This window comes from Typopeltis vanoorti, chromosome 1 (genome assembly GCF_054136105.1).
Source record: "Typopeltis vanoorti isolate ZY-2024b chromosome 1, IOZ_Tvanoo_1.0, whole genome shotgun sequence".
In the NCBI taxonomy this organism is placed as follows: Eukaryota; Metazoa; Arthropoda; class Arachnida; order Uropygi; family Thelyphonidae; genus Typopeltis; species Typopeltis vanoorti.
This window is the reverse complement of record NC_143549.1, coordinates 180,572,997-180,592,561: the sequence shown is the minus strand read 5'-3', so window position 1 is coordinate 180,592,561 and position 19,565 is coordinate 180,572,997. Positions and strand designations below refer to the sequence as shown.

Sequence of the window (19,565 nt, the reverse complement as noted above, 5' to 3'; positions counted from 1 at the left end):
TTGTTGTAATTTTGTTTATGTGTAGATACTGCATTCCTTGGTTTGTTTTTTGTACATGCATTTTGTTTACTGGTTTGCCTTTGCCTATTTATGTACTGCTGTAACTTTTGACCCTATATGTTGCTGTAACCTTTGCAATAATTTTATTTATATGTAGATATTGCATTGCTTGGCTTAGTTTTGTACATGCATATTGTTTACAATTTTTCTTTAACTGTTTATGTATTGCTGTAACGTATGCTATGGTGCAATGCTATGACCTTTGCTGTTCTTGTGCCAATAAACTATATATCAACCAACCAACTCCTAATGCTATTGTCTCCCTGTTACCCATTTCTCTCTCTCTCTCTCTCTACCTTGCATTCTTATTCTCTTACTCTCATCTCTCATTCTATTCCTCACTCCTCTCTCCACTCATTATTACTGCATTCTCACCTGTTCTACTCTCCTGCTCTTTTGTATCACCTCTTACATCCTATGATCCCTTGTTCACATCATCCATTACACTTGCTTTTAACAATGGCATCTCCAGTTGACTCTCACTAAATCCATTTAAATGTGGTCCATCATTTCGAATACCACACATTAACAGATGCACCTTCTTTCTTCACAAACATGCTATTCGTGATTTTTGTTCACCATCATGGCTCATTGGTGTCATGATTCCGAAACATACTGACTACTTTTCTTCCTCATTTCTTGCCCTTCTTTCTCCTCAATATTTCATGATATCCATCCTCATATTTTCCTCCTTTCTAACCAAATCATTTGCTCCCACAAATGCCACTAATCCATTACATCAGTTACCATATTCGTCCTCTCTCCTAGAAAACAATGTACAATACTTTCATTCACCACACTTTTAATAATGGTATCTCGATACTGCACCACCCTCAAGTCAGTCATATCTTTTTTCTAAAAACTCTTTTTCTCCTTTTCATTCTATTCCTTCATATCCTTTCATTCATATCCACTACATCTCCAATCACATTATATATATATTCCTCATTCCGTTTCTCATCTTGGTATACTCAAATTCTTTAAATCTTGCATACACTTGCTTTTCTGTCTGTCAGTTATATAATTTTACTCATTCATATCAACAGTTATGGAAGTTGAGATGAAAAGATTACACGCTGTATATCACAGTAATGGAAATGTAATCCAGGTGACTGATGAATCAAGGGAACTGGTGTTGGAAGATAAGCATTTGACATTCTGAGGTTATATTGCAAAGGTGGTTAAGGTAACTAATAAATTTTTACTCACTTTTCTTTTATCAGGCATATTCTCTTTGCTCACTTTGTTCTGTAAGTCATTCTCACTTCTTTTCCATCAGACCTTTTGTCACAATCACAGGCATATTCTCATTATTCTTACTTTTTGCCTATTCTCCTGGCTTACACTACCCAGTAATAATAATAATTATTATTATTGGGTTATAGAGTAATCTATCATTTATCTGACCTTCAAAACAGTGGCCATTAAATTAACTGACCCTATGTATGGCAGCCTACTTCTCATATAGCACTTTGTAGTTATATTGTACTTCAATTATCTGACCTTTCAATTATCAGAACAGAGAATTGCCCCCCCCCCCATAGTCATCAGATAAATAGTCATATAATGTCCAGGATTCTGTTCCTGGACCCTTGCTGTTTAACTTGTTTGTAAATTATATATCATATGGACTGACTAGGGATATTCAGTTGTTTGCTGATGATGCAAAGTTGGAGAGAATTATAAGTAGTACTGCTGATGTTAATTCCCTTTAGGAAAATTTGAACAGACTTTTGACTTGGACAAAGGATGGGGTTGTAGTTTTAATATTAATAAGGGCAGGGTGTTGCATGTTAGAGTGCAGAAATATAAGACTTTGTACTATATTGACAGGGGGATCCAATATCACCAAGCATTTTCATCACGCATTTAGAAAGAGCAATGGACAAACTGAAGGAAGATGCAAAAGGAATATCTGTACGTGGAATGAGAATTAACAACCTGAGATTTGCAGCTGACTGTTATTATTGAAGGCGAAAGAGAACTACAAAAAACACTGAAACTGTTAAATGAGGAAGGGAAGAGATTTGGACTTGTTATGAACTTGGAAAAAACAAAGACAATGGTATTTGGTGAGAAGAACATGAAACAAAAGATACAAGTGGATGGAATTGATATAGAAAATGTAGAACAATTCACATATTTGAGAAGTAAAATGACATATGATTAAGGGAAGAACAAATCTGAAGGCCATGGATAACATCTAGAAAAGTAAAGTGATCAGTCTGCAAACAAAACTAAAATACTGGAAACATGCATCTTTAGCGGTGTACTGTATGGATCTGAAACAAGTAATAAATAAGGAATCAAGAAAAAGAATTTTGGCATTTGAAAGAACTTGTTACAGGAAAATTCTAAGAATAGGATGGGTACAGAAAATCACAAATGAAGAGCTCTATCGGAAGATACAACCAAAAGAGAATCTAATGCAGAAGATTATAAAATGGAAGCTGCAATTATTTGGACACATCTGTAAAAGGAGTGAGGACTGCAAGATAAAGACATTTATGTTTGGTATTTTGGATGGTTTAAACAGAAGAGGTAGACCATACAGAGAATGGATAGACAATATAAAGGACTGGTGTAGAATGGGTGTACAGAAACTGCGACACTGTGCACTGGACAAAGAAAGGTGGAAGAAGATAGTGAAACAGGCATCAGACATCAACGGGCAGTGAGCCCATGGTTCGTGGTGATGATGACTATATTGACTGTGCTGCACTGCAGGAAGTGGATGAGATTATTGTAAATGTTACAATAATCTTATCTGAAGTGTTGCAAAGACTGCACATCGTAGTTTTTGTTGTTGTCTTGTCCTTTGAAGAGTCTCAGATGTTTCCATGTGCTCCTTGAACTGCTTTGGCTATGTTGATTATTTTGTTTGTATAGAGCTGTTGTTCAGGATTAGGATCTATTTCTTGCAAGGCTGCTGTGATTGCTGGACAGGTAAAGATGTGAGTGGGTGTTAGTTCGGTATTGGGGCAGTTGCAGTTTCTATATGTTCTCGTATCATCTGTATTGATCTTTATTCCTCTGTAATGTCCTGTTCATAGTAGTCTTGCTATCGTGGTGGAGGTCTTTCTGTCAGCATTGACTTCGGGAATTTGATGTTGTATCACTGATTTCAGTGGAATAGTTTAGCTTTTGCTAGTGCGTTAGCATCAGCAAGAGTTATCATGTGGGTTTCTTGGTTGAGTTCTCTGGCCTCTTTTGCTAATTTATCAGCTACTTCATTCTAATCAGTGCCTACATGAGGAGGAATCCATTGTAAAATGCAACTTTTTCCTAAACACTTTAGTTGATTCAGGGGTTTATGGGTGTCGTGTGAGCTTGGTATTGCCATTTTTGATTGCCTCCATAGCTGATCTTGAGTCACTGTAAATTATAATTCCCTCAGATTGTTGAGATGATGATAATTTTAAGTAGGCTTCGAGTGCTTCATTTATTTATTACATCATCCACTATGATAAGAAATACTTGGACATGTAGGGATAAGGAAGTGGTTGTACACTGTATAAAGCACTGGTCACCTGATTTTCATGGTGATGTGGAAACATTGGAGAGAGTCCAGAGATCAGGGACTAAGACAATATCAGGACTTTGGAATGCTGGCTATGGAGAGAGGTTGAGGAAATGTGGATTGCAGAGTTTTGTGGATAGAAGAAAAGGTGATATGATAGAGACATTTAAGTTAGTCAGGGAATTTTATTGGATTAGTCCAGATGGGATTATAAAAAGAGTAGAAAGTGAGAGGAAAAGAACCAGAGGCCATCCCTGGAAGTTATGTTAGCTGGTTAAGAGAGAGAGATGTGAGGAGTAGATTTTTTACATAGAGAATTGTCAGTGAATGGAACACATTACCAGAATATGTTGCTAATGCAAGGAGTGTTAAGGATTTTAAGATTCAGTATGTTGAAAGTTTAGTTTTCACTTGGTCAGACTATAATAAATTTTGTTTAATCCTTTATCCAAGTGTGTGCAAACAAAGTTTGCGCCTGAAAGTATCTTCAGGACTGGGGTAAAGTGGTGCAACTCCTTGCAAAGGTGGAGCAAGCTACCAACACTCTTATCTCAGTATCTCCATAATGCAAAACACTTCTCCTTGCGGATATGTATAATGTTATGCATTAAGGGAAGGGCCACTACTCAGACTAGTTTCAACCTTTATTGAGGTCTCTTCAGTGGGAGCCAGGCCCAAGTGGAGATACCAAGGCAGAAGCATTAGCAAGGTCATCTCCTCCTATAGGAGCTGCGAAATGGTGTGCCACCTTTTTCTTAAATTACTCTGGATTTAGAGAAAGATGTGGAAAGTTTTGTTTTCACTTGGTCAGACTATAATAAATTTTGTTTAATCCTTTATCCAAGTGTGTGCAAACAAAGTTTGCGCCTGAAAGTATCTTTAGGACTGGGGTAAAGTGGTACAACACCGGGCGACTCCTTGCAAAGGTGGAGCAAGCTACCAGCACTCCTATCTCAGTATCTCCATAATGCAAAACACATCTCCTTGCAGATATGTATAATGTTATGCATTAAGGGAAGGGCCACTCCATTTGAAAAACGAATTCAAACAAAAAGAAAGTGCGCACATGTTATCTAGCAGTATTTGTGTGTGTGTGTGTGTGTGTGTGTGTGTGTGTGTGTGTGTGTGTGTGTGTGTGTGTGTGTGTGTGTGTGTGAGTGATAATTTTGGGAGAGGAAAGTTAGCCATTAAAAGTGAATTAATTCTGTTATGAAAATTTTGGAAATAAAATTTTATTTTGATGCATGCACCTACACATGTTTCAAAAGATAAACTGTAGGGAAAATATCGCTACTTCAAAACTGCTGCATAATATCGAAATTAGCCGAAAATATGTACATAACAGTTGACTTCATAACTGCCATTTATTTTGATTTGTAGTGAGTGATTTGGGGGAAACCAAGAAAGTTGAAATGCAAAAACCTACAGATTACGTTATAAAAATTATGCATTACATGATATGATTCAAGATTTACGTGTGATAACGCACCTTCGAACTAAGATTATGAATAAAATAGGAAACTTCATTTGGAACAGATGGAGTCTGTATTCATTTTTAGATTCAGATTTTCATGAATTTATAAAATAATTGTTTGACAAAAATAATTAGCTTCAATCAAGTTCTTGGAGAATTTTAAAATGTATTGGCGATTAAAATAATTAGCAAAAAAATTGATAGTGACATTGATCTTCCAAAGTGATACAATATGAAGTGATGAAAGTATGAAAGGATTTCTTATTTTACACTGGCATTAAAAACTATAATTATATGATAAAAACAAGCAGCATATGAATATAACTCATAGGTATTTAGTCTGATATAACTTAGATTCTGGTTACCGAGCAAAGGGCAAGCAACTGCGTTTCGTGCTGTAGGCCACAGAATGTAGCTACTACGTACTCCAGGTAATGTAGTTGAGTGTTCTTTTCAGCATGATGGACATGATGGTCAAACTACATTTCTTATCCATGTTCTTTCAGCAGATGGACAGAATATTAATTAGGTTTGCTGGATGTATATACATGTCCAGCAAAGAAATGGTATGCTTACATACATGAAGGAAGCCTCACAAATTTTTCAGCAGACTCTAGTTTTTATATTATGAATTTAATATTTAAAAATAAGTATTTTATTTTGCAACTATAAATACGATGTTTTTTTTATTGTTCTTTGTGAGGAGTAAATTTTTAAAATGAAGCCCCCTAGAGAGTGAGGCCCCCATCTTGCGTCTCATGCACCTAATGGTAAATGCGGCCCACCTCCAGATCCTCAAGCAACCTGAGCACAGTAATCCAGTTGTAGCTGTATCAAGGCCTTATCAAAAATAATAATTTCCTTATCTCTGCGTTTTAGTATGTGTTTAATAGCCAAATAATCTTATTAGTTACCTTAACCACCTTTGCAATATAACCTCAGAATGTCAAATGCTTATCTGCCAACTGGTTCCCTTGATTCATCAGGCTTCTGGATTACATTTCCATCACTGTGATATATAGCTTGTAATCTTTTCATCTCAAAATGAATAACTTTACACTCTTCCACATTAAACAGTTATCCGTTATATTTTGTCCATGCTGTCAGCTTATTTAAGTCTTCCTGCAAGCTCTTTCTACATTGCCTTGATTAACTTTTATGCTAATCAATTTATATCATCAGCTAACACTTTAATATTTTCCTTCAAATCATTTTCTATATCTTATGTACAAATTAAACATAGTGGTACAAGCATGATGCTAGTCACTTGCTGTCAGATGAATTCATAATTATAGTTGCATTTTCCGTATTGGATCTTGTAATGCAATTCCCCCCCCCCCCTTGTAGATCTGCTAGTGCCCTAACACAGCAATTCTATTCATCATCTACACCCACTGCCATCTGCTGCCCACTTATCCTGACAAATATTGATGACGACTTCACTGGGTAGATCTTACACCCCTCTTGTGACATTGATTGAGTGAAATTTGCAAATCTCAGTAACAGAATGCTAAGCTATAGTTAAAAGAAGCATACTTTTTTTGACACCAGATTGTGCTTGAGTTTTTGAAACAAGCAAAAATTTAAACCAGAGTATAATGTATAGCAATATTCTTATTACATCTTTTTTTGTATGTTCCTTGAGTTTTTTCAGTGGGCAAAGAATAACAAACTTGGGGGTGGGGACACTTAGTCTATGACCATTTTTGAAATATTATTCTAAAAAAAAAAAAAAAAGTACTTCATAAGAAAAGCTAGATTGAATAATATATATTTTTTTAATAGAAAAAGTTTTAATTTAATGTCTGGAATTTGTGGAATGCAAATGGCTAAATGCAAAAAATGCATTTAGCCATTAATACTCAATCTAAGTTCATTAAGGATCTAAGCACTGCCAAATGATGTTGCTAGTATACATATTGAGTGTGTGAAATTGATAATACAAAGAATTATATTAGTTAGGAAAGGCAAAATTATGTTAATATGAAAGCCAGGCTTCAAATACTGGTCAGTTCTATTTGTTTAACTTAATTTTCCCATTCCACTTTTTAATTATCTTTGATTAAGAAATGAGTAATATGTATATTTCTGCTTTGATAGGTATTTATGGGCATAGTAGTGTTTATCATGAAAAGACTCAAACTATGTATGTATATGGAGGAGTAGTCTACGGAGTTGATCATGCTGCAGTTTCTAGTGATCTGTATGCGTTCCATTTTACACCCCCAAATTATTGGTCTCGCCTTCCTATTGATCAACAGGTTAATCCCCTGAAAACCAGAGTAAGTTATCTAATATGAGAGTTAGAAGAAATATATTTGTATATATATGTGCCTAGTGTGTCATAAATTCAGATCTTTGTATCTTTAATCTCTTGACTTACCAGACTTTGTTGATTGAGTATAACAAGTCTGATTTCTTTGAATGTATTCCTATAGTTGCCTGAGCATTTTCTGTTTTCCTGTAAGTTAGTGTTGTTGTATAGTAAATTAATGATCTTAATGTAAATATCAGTAGTCTGAATATATAATTAATCTTAGAGTAATATGAGATCATGTACAAGGGGTTCTGGAAAGTTCTGATAAACACCTAGAACAAAAATGATATTAAAGCAACTGATATAACCACAAGAAAGAACATATAAGGATATAAGAATATAAGAACATGAGTTACCTTCATAACTCTGCTACTAGTTTATTCTTTCTTGTGGTTATATCAGTATATTAACTGATATAACCCCTTGTATATTAACAAAAATAATACTTACAAATACTTTAAACACGCACACTCGGCTCTCTTTTTTATGCTGTGGATTTGAAGTTATGCGGTGCATAACTTCAAACTGTTGTACATAATGAACAGCGTCTTGCAGCATGGTGGATATTGTCCCGATCAAGTGTTTAACACTGACGAAACAGGATTGTTTTGGAAGAAAATGCCTATAGTCAAACTTACTTCACAAAGTCTGAGAAAAAAGCAAGTGGGTTTAAAGCAAGCAAAAATCGAATAGCATTGTTACTTTGTAGCAATGCATCAGGAAATTGAATGTTGAAACCCTCCTAGTAAATCGATCTCTAAGACCACATGACCTAAAAGGCAGTGATCTAAAACAGCTACTATACATTGGATGGCTAATACAAAGGCCTGGATAACAACTGCTATATTTACTGAATGGTTCAATAATTGCTTTGTACCAGAAGTGGAAACATATATGAAGCAAAAAGCTCTCGATTTTAAAGTTTTATTAATTGATGACAATGTGCCATGTCATCCGCATTTAGTACATCCAAATATGCAGCTAGTGTTTTTTCCACCCAATACAAGAAGCATTATTCAGTCATTAGATCAAGGCATAATTGCTACTTTTAAAAAATATTACATTAAGCACACTTTTCAATTTATATTGGATAAACTAGAAAATCAATCATCAACAGTAACAGATGTTTGGAAAAAAAATTCTATTTTGGACTGCGTAAATCATATTGCATCTGCTATTGCTGAAATAAAGCCACAAACTTTAAATATTTGCTGGAAAGCAGCTCGACCTGCATGTGTTGTAAACAGTGCAACCATGCAAACATCTACAGTACATTATCAGCAGAAATCATTACTTTGGCACATGAAATTGGTGGAGAAGGTTTTGATACATTTAGCTTGAATTAATGTAGACGAATTGCTTGTGGATAATGCCTTAAGTGATGATGATATTATAGGATATCGATTAACTTTAGATATCGTCGAAGATCCAGAAAAGGATAGGGAATCAGAAGAAAAACCTGTCCTCCTCAGTGCAAACATAATTCGAGAAGGTCTTGAACTGTGCAATAAATTGTAAAATCATTTTCTTATTAATGACACAAATTCTGAATGAGCCTTTTAATTCCAACGTGAGCTGAAGAACTGCATGTCTGGATATCGCTAGCTGTATAAAAAATTAGTAAAATCATCATCGCAAAGTTTAATCACTGATTACATTGTCAGAAGAAAACAATCAGCACAGAACGTGGGTGAAGCTTATTCTGTTTGTGAAGAACCATTGCCTTTACTATACAGATCTGGTGCGCTGACTATCTCTTCTGGTGATGAAAGTGATTTTGCATCAGTTTGCAAACGTTGCTGAATATTCTCTAATAGTGATGATAATTCTGATGAAAAAATGTAAAAAAAAAATATTGTTACTTTTCAATAAAATTAAATGAATAAAGCTTTAAAACAAATTTAGGCATTCTTATTTTCCTCAATTTTTATAAACTTTTTTTATACGATTTTAGGTTTATTTTAATTCATTGCTTCGGTTTTATGCAGTTTTAGAAAAGTATGGAACGTATGCCTAATTTTTCAACGTAAGTTAGGTCTTTTTTGTGTGATTTTTTATATGCGGTTTTCTGTGGAACATATCTACCGCATAAAAGAGGCCCGACTGTATGTATGTTTAGTATATATATTTGATCTTTCCCATGTGGTCTGTCACTCCAAAGTAATTTGGCTTCATAATGCTATGATAGTGCATTTAATTTAGTCTACATTATGTGCTATCCAGTAGGCATCATGGTTACTAACTGAGCTATGAAGACTCTGCATTGTGTGGGTGTGCTCACGGGCACCCATTATGCATATTAGTTATGCTATTTAAACACATTCCTTGCTAAACTGATAATAAACTGCTTAAGTTTAACATTGTCTTAAACTTAAGCAGTAACATTAACATTTTAATAACCCAGAACACAGTTTAATGATGCTAAACATTTTTTTTATAAAGTTTAGCATCTAGAATCACTGCATAATTAAAACATTTTATCTTTCTTTCTTTCTTGCCAGTGGGTTAATTAAGAGGTTTATTTTGTTCATATGGCAGATAATTTACTATAATTTATCTGTGTTGGAGTTTACTATACTCAGCTTCATATCTTCTTGTTTTCAGCCATTTTCTGTCCACTGCTGGACGAAGGCCTCCTCCAGTTCTTTCCACCTTTCTCTGTTCTTGGCAATGGTTGACCAATTTTCCCCAACAAAATTTGACAGTTCGCCACTCCACCTTCTTTTAGGAGGTCCTCGGCCTCGTTTCTCTTTTTTTTGGAATCCAGTTCGTTAGTATGGTGGTCCATCGCTCATCTTCTCTTTTGGATAGATGTCCGGCCCATTTCCATTTTAGTCGCTTGTGGTAATGTCAGTGATGCGAGTCTGGTTTATTGTCCAAGTGTTTCGCTTCTTATCTTTTAATGTGATACCTAGCATCAACCTCTTCATTTTTCTTTGAGTTGTTGTTAATTTATTTGCAGTGCTTCTGTTAGCAACCAAGTTTCACAACCATATGAGATGACTGGAAGTATACACTGGTTATATGTCTTCCTTTTTAAACAGAGTGGGACATCATTGTTTTGAAAAATGCTTTTCAATTTTCTGAATGCACTCCAGGCAAGTTGAACTCCTATTTATTTCCTTTTGGAGTCCACAGTTTAGATCAATGAGATAAACTAAGTATGTATATGAAGAGACTCTTTCCAAGAAATTGTTTTCTATTATTATGTTTTTTGGTGTCACAAAATGATTAAACATGAATTTAGTTTTTTCTCTTTATCTTTAGACTGACTTTTCTGCTTTCATGATGTAGGTGTTCTATCATTATATTAAGGTCTTCTGGAGCTTTTGCAAAAATTATGATATCATCTGCATATCTTAAGTGTGTTAAGTTTCTGTTATTAATTTTTATACCAAGGTTTTATCCAGTTTATATTATTAAGGAGGAGGTCTATATATTTTCCAGGAACTCCCTGATTCTGGAATGCTTTGATTATTGCATTAGTTTTGATGGAATCAAATACTTTTTCATAATCAATGAAGGCTAAACAAAGATGCAATTGTTTTTCTTTTGCTTTTTCTATTATTTGGTTTACTGCATGAATATGGTCAATTGTAAAGCCTTTATGGAATGTTGAAAGTTTATTTTTCACTTGGTTAGAGTATAATAAAATTAGTTTAATCCTTTTTCCAAGTGTGAGCAAACAAAGTTTGTGCCTGAAAGTATCTTCAGGACTGGGCTAAGGTGGTACAACACCAGGGCAACTCGTTGCAAAGGTGGAGCAAGATACCAACACTCTTATCTCAGTATCTCCTATAATGCAAAACACATTTCCTTGCGGATATGTCTAATGTTATGCATTAAGGGAAGGGCCACTACCCAGACTAGTTTCGACCTTTATTGAGGTGGAATGGGAGTTCATGTTTCTCATCATCGGCCTTTGGAGTAAAAAAGCATGCTGAGGATCAGCAGACAGTATGAGGGGAAAAACACGAAAGGTAGAGTAAGATAGTAGGAGGTAAAAGAGGCCTCAGTCGACCTGTTTAGCCGTTCCACAATGTGGGTTTGGCTAAGAAGTCTATACACATCATCTCCTATCACCTTTTTTTTTATTTTATTTTATTTTATTTTATTTTATTTTTTATATAAAATAAAATTACCATACATAAATCAAAATTTTAAAAAACCCGAGGTTCGCATTTAAGTTTGTCTGAATCAATAAAACTTATCAGGTGTTTATGGAGGATGTCCGTCAACCCCTACTTTAGACCGATATTTAGAAAATTACTATTAGCTCTTAATTGTTATTAATTAATAAATAAAGTTTCTTGATTACTCTTATTCCAAATTTTAAAGTTACTTGTTGTTCTTAGATTGCTTAGGGCTTAAGGTCCAGGATAGATTAAAATTAATTTTTTTTTTTTTTAAATAGTATTAATAGCATTGTGGCGAACTACCAGACCTTGTACCATTGGGACTCAGAGTTGGGGTAGAATCTGGCCCGGGAGATGCCGCTCACAAGGAGCATCACCGCCTCGCTGTAAGCCTTTGCAGCCTGGGTTCTCAGATCTACCCCCCCCCTCTCCTTTGGAATGTGAAAAACCATGTGAACTGAGATTTGTAGTGAATCAGACAAGAAACATATATTTTCCCCAAGGAGGAGCTAGACTGCATGTTGTGAAATTTACAGGAATATGCAGGGTTTGATATGTCCCTGTATGAGGAAGCATATTTTGGGCGGTTTACAGTATTTATTTACAAACTTAAAGTCGCCTAGTAGATGTCTTTCTTGTGATAAGAAACGAGGTAAATAGAAAGAAAAACCTTTCTTTATTGTTACATACATTAGCTCTGCGTCGCGTACCTTTGATTTTTTCCGTACTTTCCAGATGTGATACTTCAATACATTTATTAAGAAAATAGTAAATTTTTGGGTCTTGCTAACCGGTGGAGGAAATTGTAGATATACGACCTCCTCCAGTGACAACATCGGGATTTGCAGTGCTGTGCTGAGTCTCTGCCAGATGTGCTGAGCAGGTGGACAAAAGTAAAAAAAATGCTCCACCATCTCCACGGCCCGGCAGATATCGCAGAAGGGGTCGCACGGACTGGGTACATACCTGGATTTGATTAGTTTCACCGGGAGCCGCCCGTAGACTATTCGCCAGGCTAGATCTGAAAAGGCTGTCCCCAGCTATTTTTAATGTTTCTAAAAAGAATTTCGTTATTTGTCCTGAGATTGGGTGTATCACACCTGGAGAGTTGGAAGAAATCCCAGTATATTGCTTTTGGTTTGTGTGTGAGGATTTCTGTTCCATTTTCTCTGAGTGTTGTGACCAATTTCACTAGTGTGCGGTACCACATGGGCACAACCTTTGCGCGGGATCCAGCATAGTCCATGATCCCAAAGAGGGGGAGGAAAAATCCTATAAAATATCTAATTAGGAGGCCGGAAGCGTGGTTGGAGTTTAAGGCCTTCCGTACGGTTTTGAACGTATTTGCATGAAGCAAGCTTTTGAGATCAGGCAGAGCGTAACCCCCTTCTTCATGTTTTAGTTGTAGGTATTCTTTTTTTAGCTCGTGTTTTTTATCATTCCAGAAAAAGTCTATAAACTTTTTTGATAATTGATTTTCTTGTAGTAGTGTGATGCCTGTGATGTTGATGGTGTGCATCAGCATTGGAGTAACGATTGTTCTTATTACTGTGGCTCTGCCATAAAAGAAGAAAAAGGTAGGTTTGAACAACCTTATCCTTTCCATGCTTGTTTCCTGCAATTTTTGAACTGGTAATGCTAGGGTCTCAGAAAAAGGAACTCCTAGTATTGTTAGGGGCTGCGTATGCAGCGTTAAACCGTAGGGAAGTCCAGTGTTATGGAAATTTCCAAAACTTTTGATTTTAGTTTTTTGTGCGTTAACGCGAAGACCACTGACTATGCTGAAGTTTTGCAGTATGTCAAGATAGATATAGATGGACTCAGAATCTCTGAGTGTAGCCACTACATCATATGCATATGCCACTATTTTGCATTGTCTGGAGACTTGGAGCAGTGGAATACCGTTAATTGCTGGGATGTTCTCAATTTTCCTGATCAGGGATTCTAACGATAGGGAGAAGAGGAGGGGGGGGGCTTAGCGGGCAGCCTTGCCTAACCCCTCTCTTTTTAAGGATTGGTTCTGTCAGAAACCCATTAATAGATAGTTGGGTCGAGGCCCCAGACTAGTTTCAACCTTTATTGAGGTCTCTTCAGTGGGAGCCAGGCCCAAGTGGAGATACCAGGCAGAAGCATTAGCAGGTCATCTCTACCTATAGGAGTTGCCAAACGGTGTGCCACCCTTTTTTAATAAATTACTCTGGATTTAGAGAAAGATGTGGAAAGTTTATTTTTCACTTGGTTAGAGTATAATAAAATTAGTTTAATCCTTTTTCCAAGTGTGAGCAAACAAAGTTTGTGCCTGAAAGTATCTTCAGGACTGGGGTAAGGTGGTACAACACCAGGGTAACTCGTTGCAAAGGTGGAGCAAGCTACCAACACCCCTGTCTCAGTATCTCCTATAACGCAAAACACATCTCCTTGCGGATATGTCTAATGTTATGCATGAAGAGACCTCAATAAAGGTCGAAACTAGTCTGGGTACTGGCCCTTCCCTTAATGCGTAACATTAGACATATCCGCAAGGAAATGTGTTTTGCATTATAGGAGATACTGAGATAGGAGGGAGTGTTGGTAGTTTGCTCCACCTTTGCAACAAGTTGCCCTAGTGTTGTACCACCTTACCCCAGTCCTGAAGATACTTTCAGGTGCAAACTTTGTTTGCTCACACTTGGAAAAAAGATTAAACTAATTTTATTATACTCTAACCAAGTGAAAAATAAACTTTCAACATCTTTCTCTAAATCCAGAGTAATTTATTAAAAAAGGGTGACACACCATTTTGCAACTCCTATAGGTAGAGATGATCTGCTAATGCTTCTGCCTGGTATCTCCACTTGGGCCTGGCTTCCACTGAAGAGACCTCCAACAGATAACGCCCCCCCTCATACTAACACCAACATGCAAGTTAAAATCGCAACCTTAAACACTAACGGACTACGCAACCCCTTTGCGCAAAGCGCTGTCTGGAGGCTAATGTTAACACACAAAATCAATATCCTCCTGATACAAGAAACCCATTTCTATAAGCACTGGGACGTGGAGAACTTCTCGAGAAGCTATCCGGTCACCAGTTACTGGTGCTTCTGGGACGCTCACTCACGAGGGGTGGGGATACTAATTCGCCCCCCCCCCAATCGCGGGGGGGGGTTCTTCAATGTCCAAAAAGACGCCACAGGACGCCTAGTAATGGTGGACTGGAAGTACGGTGGCCGTACCATCCGACTTGCTGCAGTTTACACCCTGAACAATCCATACCACAGAATTGGTCTCTTCTCTGCCCTTGAAAACTATCTCCTGGGAGCAGAACACCTAATAGTTGCAGGAGACTGGAACTGTGTGGAAGACACACGTCTAGACAAAATCGGTGGGAATCCAAAAACCGGAACTGGTGGCATTGCCGCTTTAAAACGATGCTGTATTAATTTTGATCTCGTCGATATCTGGAAACGGAATAACCCCTCCAAAGTAGACACTACGTGGTGCCGCGGCCAGATAGCGACAAGACTAGACAGGGTGTATGTGTCCCAAAACTTGGAACAATATGTTCAGAGGATACTTCACACTGCGAGGGGTGGGGATACTAATTCGCCCCCCCCCCAATCGCGGGGGGGTTCTTCAATGCACAATATGACAACTGACCACAAAATGGTCATACTCAAAATCACGCTCCCGGAGGTTATGGAAACAGACAGAGGGCCTTGGAGGCTTCCTCCCACCTTTCCCAGTCTTTTTAGCGACCAGCTACAGAACCTCTGTGACAGATGGATAAATACCAACTGGGACTGGGAAAACTGGCTGAGCTTCAAGTGGCAGGCTAGGGAACTGTTCCAAAAATGCGGGCGCGAAAGGGCCTACGAACAACGCAAACGGCTGAGGGATCTCTACAGGGAACTCGGCTGGTACCGGACAAACGAACGGAGCAGAGTTCCCTGCGGACATCTTATCAGGCAAGTAGAAATAGGGCTGCAGCAAGAGCGGCAGAGTAGAGTCGAGGACCTCGATTTTCGAACGAGACTCTATCTCAGAAATTTGGAAACACCTTCCGCCGCATTCTACAACCAACAACGGGTGGCGGCTAATGACGAGAAAACGATTTACCAGATCGAAGAGAAGGCCCAGATTCTACACTCATCCCACGAAATACTCCGTCACTTTCATCAGCAGTATATCGGCATCTTCTCTGATCAGCAGCGCACAGATGACTTCAGTGAGTGGGACGCAACACGTTTTCCCGATCATCTCAGTGCCCTGCATGACAGGCCGATAACTACAGCCGAAATAAAGGCTACGTGCAAAACGATGAAAACAAAGAAGACCCCAGGGCCAGACGGACTGGGGATAGAATTCTATAGATCTATCTGGGAATTTGCAGTGGCATCATTAATAAACATCTTTAACGAATTCCTCACTTTGGGAAACATCCCCGAGGAATTCGTTAAGAGCTATACCATATTTATCCCCAAGAAAGACCGAGATCGGACTTTGTCGAATAACTGGCGTCTAATCTCCTTAACCAATTTAGACTATAAGATCTTTGCAAAAATTATCTGCACACGCCTTAAGGGCAGTATCGAAAATATAATAACAAGCTCACAGGTCTATGGGATCCCCGGTAGATCTATGGAACTCAATCTCTTCTTGTTAAGAGACTTGATCAGACTGGCTAAGGAAAAAAAATACCCCCTGGCACTTCTCTCCACCAACCTGGAGAAAGCGTTTAAGAGCGTCAACCACAGGTACTTGCAAAACATCCTACAAAAAACAGGCATGGGCCCGAGACTTCGGCATACAATTAAAAACATCCGCATAAAGAGAGGGGTTAGGCAAGGCTGCCCGCTAAGCCCCCTCCTCTTCTCCCTAGCATTAGAACCCCTAACCAAAAGAATTGATAACACCCCTGCAATTAATGATATTCCACTGCCCTAAGTCTCCAGACAATGTAAAATAGTAGCATATGCGGACGATGTAGTGGCCACACTCAGAGATTCTGAGTCCATCTATATCTATCTGCACATACTGCAAAAGGTCAGCATAGTCAGTGGTCTTCGCGTTAACGCACAAAAAACTAAAATCAAAAGTTTTGGAAATTTCCATAACACTGGACTTCCCTATGGTTTAACGCTACAGACACAGCGCCTAATAATACTAGGCGTGCCTTTTTCAGACACCCTAGCACTACCAATCCAAAAATTGCAGGAGACAAGCAGGGAGAAGATAAAGCTGTTCAAACCAACCTTTTTCTCCTTTTACGGCAGAGCGACAGTAATAAGAATAATCGTCACCCCAATGCTGATGCACACTGTCAACATCACAGGCATCACACTGTCACAAGAAAATAAATTATCAAAAGAACTCATTGATTTCTTCTCGAATGGGAGAAAACACAAAGTAAAGAAAGAATACCTACAACTCAAACAGGAAGAAGTGGGTTACGCTCTGCCCGATCACAAAAGCTTGCTACAAGCAAACACGTTCAAAACCGTACGGAAGGCCTTAAACTCCAACCACATTTCTGGCCTGCTAATTAGATACTTTATAGGACTTTTCCTCCCCCTCTTTGGGATCACGGACTATGCTGGTCCCCGCTCAAGGGGGTGCTCAAGTGGTACCGTACATTAGTTAAATAGATCACAACACTCAGAGACAGAGGAATAGCAATCCTCACACACAAACCCAAAGCAGTATACTGGGATTTCTTCCAACTTTCCAGGCGTGATACACCCAATCTCAGGACAAATAATGAAATTCTCTTCAGAAATATCAAAAACAGCTGGGGACAGCCTTTTCGTCGGGATCTAGCCTGGAGAATAGCCTACAGGCAGCTCCCGGTGAAACAGGTGAAATCCCGGTATGTACCTAGCCTGTGCGACCCCTTCTGCGATGTCTGCCGGGACGTGGAAACGGTAGACCATTTCTTTTATTTTTGCCCACCAGCCCAATGCATCTGGCGGAGACTTAGCTCAGCATTGGGAATCCCCATGCTGACAGTAGAAGAGGTCGTACGGCTACAATTCCCTCCACCAGTCCAAAAAACCCAAAAGTTCGCTATCTTCCTAATCAACGTGTTAAAATATCACATTTGGAAGGTACGGAAAAAATCCCAGGTACGAGACGCAAATTTAATGTATACAAGAATAAGGAAAGGTTTCTTTTTCTACCTACCCAAATTTCTTGCGCAAGAAAGGCACTTACTAGGAGATTTTAAATTTGTGAATCAATACTGCAAACCACCGACAATATGCTTTCTTATACAGGGACGCATCAAGCCCTGTATATCTCTTTAGAACCCACAAAACCCCATCAATCCTCCCCCACCCTAGGAAAAAGAATAACCACTCTGTCTTCCCTAGCCACAAAGCTTTCGCTGGCACGGTTTCTTTTACTCCAAATAAGGCGGGTAGAGCTGAGAACCTGGGCTGCGGAGGCTTACAGCGAGGCGGTGCCGCTTCTCGCGAGCGGCATCTCCTGGGCCAGTCTCTACCCCATTCTAAGTCCCAATGGTACCTGTTCTATAAGTCCCTATTCATTTCAACTCACTGGACCTTAAGTCCTGTTATTTTATTATTTGAATTTTTTTTTAAAATTTAAATAATAAAATTTATATTTTAAATGTATTCAAACAAAAAAAATCCTTTTTTTTTTATCTTTCCACTCCGGACCCTAAGTTCGACCTCTATGATCAATTCATATATTTAGCCCGGACCATAAGTCCTCAGTTTCTCAATAACAGCAGTAAAATTTAATTACCAGGAATACAAATAATGATATTATATTTAGTAAATTATTAATTTGGATAAAATCATATGCGAACTCTAGACAAAAGTCTATGTTTAACCTTTTTTTTTCTGAACAGATAAATGGAGATTATGTGTTACAGACCAATTAGCCTAATATGGCTAAACAGGTTGACTGAGGCCTCTTTTACCTCCTACTATCCTACTCTGTCTTACATCATACTCCTCTCTTACTGTCTGCTGTCCCTCAGCATGCTTTATTCTCCAAAGGCCAATGATGAGAGACATGAACTCCCATTCTACCTCAATAAAGGTCGAAACTAGTCTGGGTATGGCCCTTCCCTTAATGCATAACATTAGACATATCCGCAAGGAAATGTGTTTTGCATTATATGCATTATAAGAGATACTGAGATAGGAGTGTTGGTAGCTTGCTCCACCTTTGCAACGAGTTGCCCTGGTGTTGTACCACCTTACCCCAGTCCTAAAGCCTTTATGGAATCCTGCTTGTTCTACTGGTTGATTTGAGTCTAGAAGAGGTGTTAACCTGTTTGTTATTACTTTTGTGAGAATTTTGTACAGATTAGAGAGAACACTAATTGGTCTATAGTTCTTTACTTCTTCTTTGTTCCCTTTTTTAAATAACAGTATCAGAGTAGCATTTTTCCAATTTTCTGGTATCTTCCCCTCTTCTAGGCATAGATTTAGTAAGTTTGTGACATGGTGAATTATATTGTTTCCTCCCATTTAATTAATTCTATTTGAATTAGATCTTCAACAAGACATTTTCCATTTTTCATTTGTTTTAATGCTTGTTTTATTTCATCTGAAATGAATGAGGGAATGAATTCCATATGCGATGGAAAAGAGTTATTTATATTTGATTTATCTATTGAACGATCACTATAGAATTCTTTATAAAATTCTTCTAGCCTGTGTAGGATTTCTTCTTGGTTCCTTATTGTAGTTCCATTCTTATCTTTTATTGCAGTTATTTGACTTTTTGCCAACTGATAAATCTTTTCTTAGTATTTTCATATTTTTATTGTTTTCAATTGTTTCTTTTATTTTTTTTTTAGTGTTATAAGATCTTATTTCATTTCTTATGACACAGTCTGGGAGGCATGGCACACTCTGCAAGCTGCTCCATCCAGTCCCTTGCAAAACAATAGCAAAACTAATTGATAACATGCTAAACAACTGCCTGTTCCAAGTGTGTATGGACGAGAACAAAAGCAAACAAAGAACACTGGATAATGGATTACCACAGGGGTCAGTTCTGGCTCCCCTCCTTTTTAACTTATACATCGCAGATATGCCTCAT

At 37.8% G+C, this 19,565-nt stretch overlaps 1 protein-coding gene across 1 annotated transcript in view; it reads left to right on the top strand.

Annotated features, from left to right (window-relative positions):
• The window catches only part of Megf8 (multiple EGF like domains 8), a 752,012-nt gene that overhangs the window by 445,296 nt on the left and 287,151 nt on the right, over positions 1-19,565 (top strand). The window contains exon 23 of the mRNA XM_090404705.1: positions 7,155-7,336. Within this exon, the coding sequence (XP_090260831.1) occupies positions 7,155-7,336 (182 nt within the window). The remainder of the gene's footprint in view (positions 1-7,154; positions 7,337-19,565) is intronic.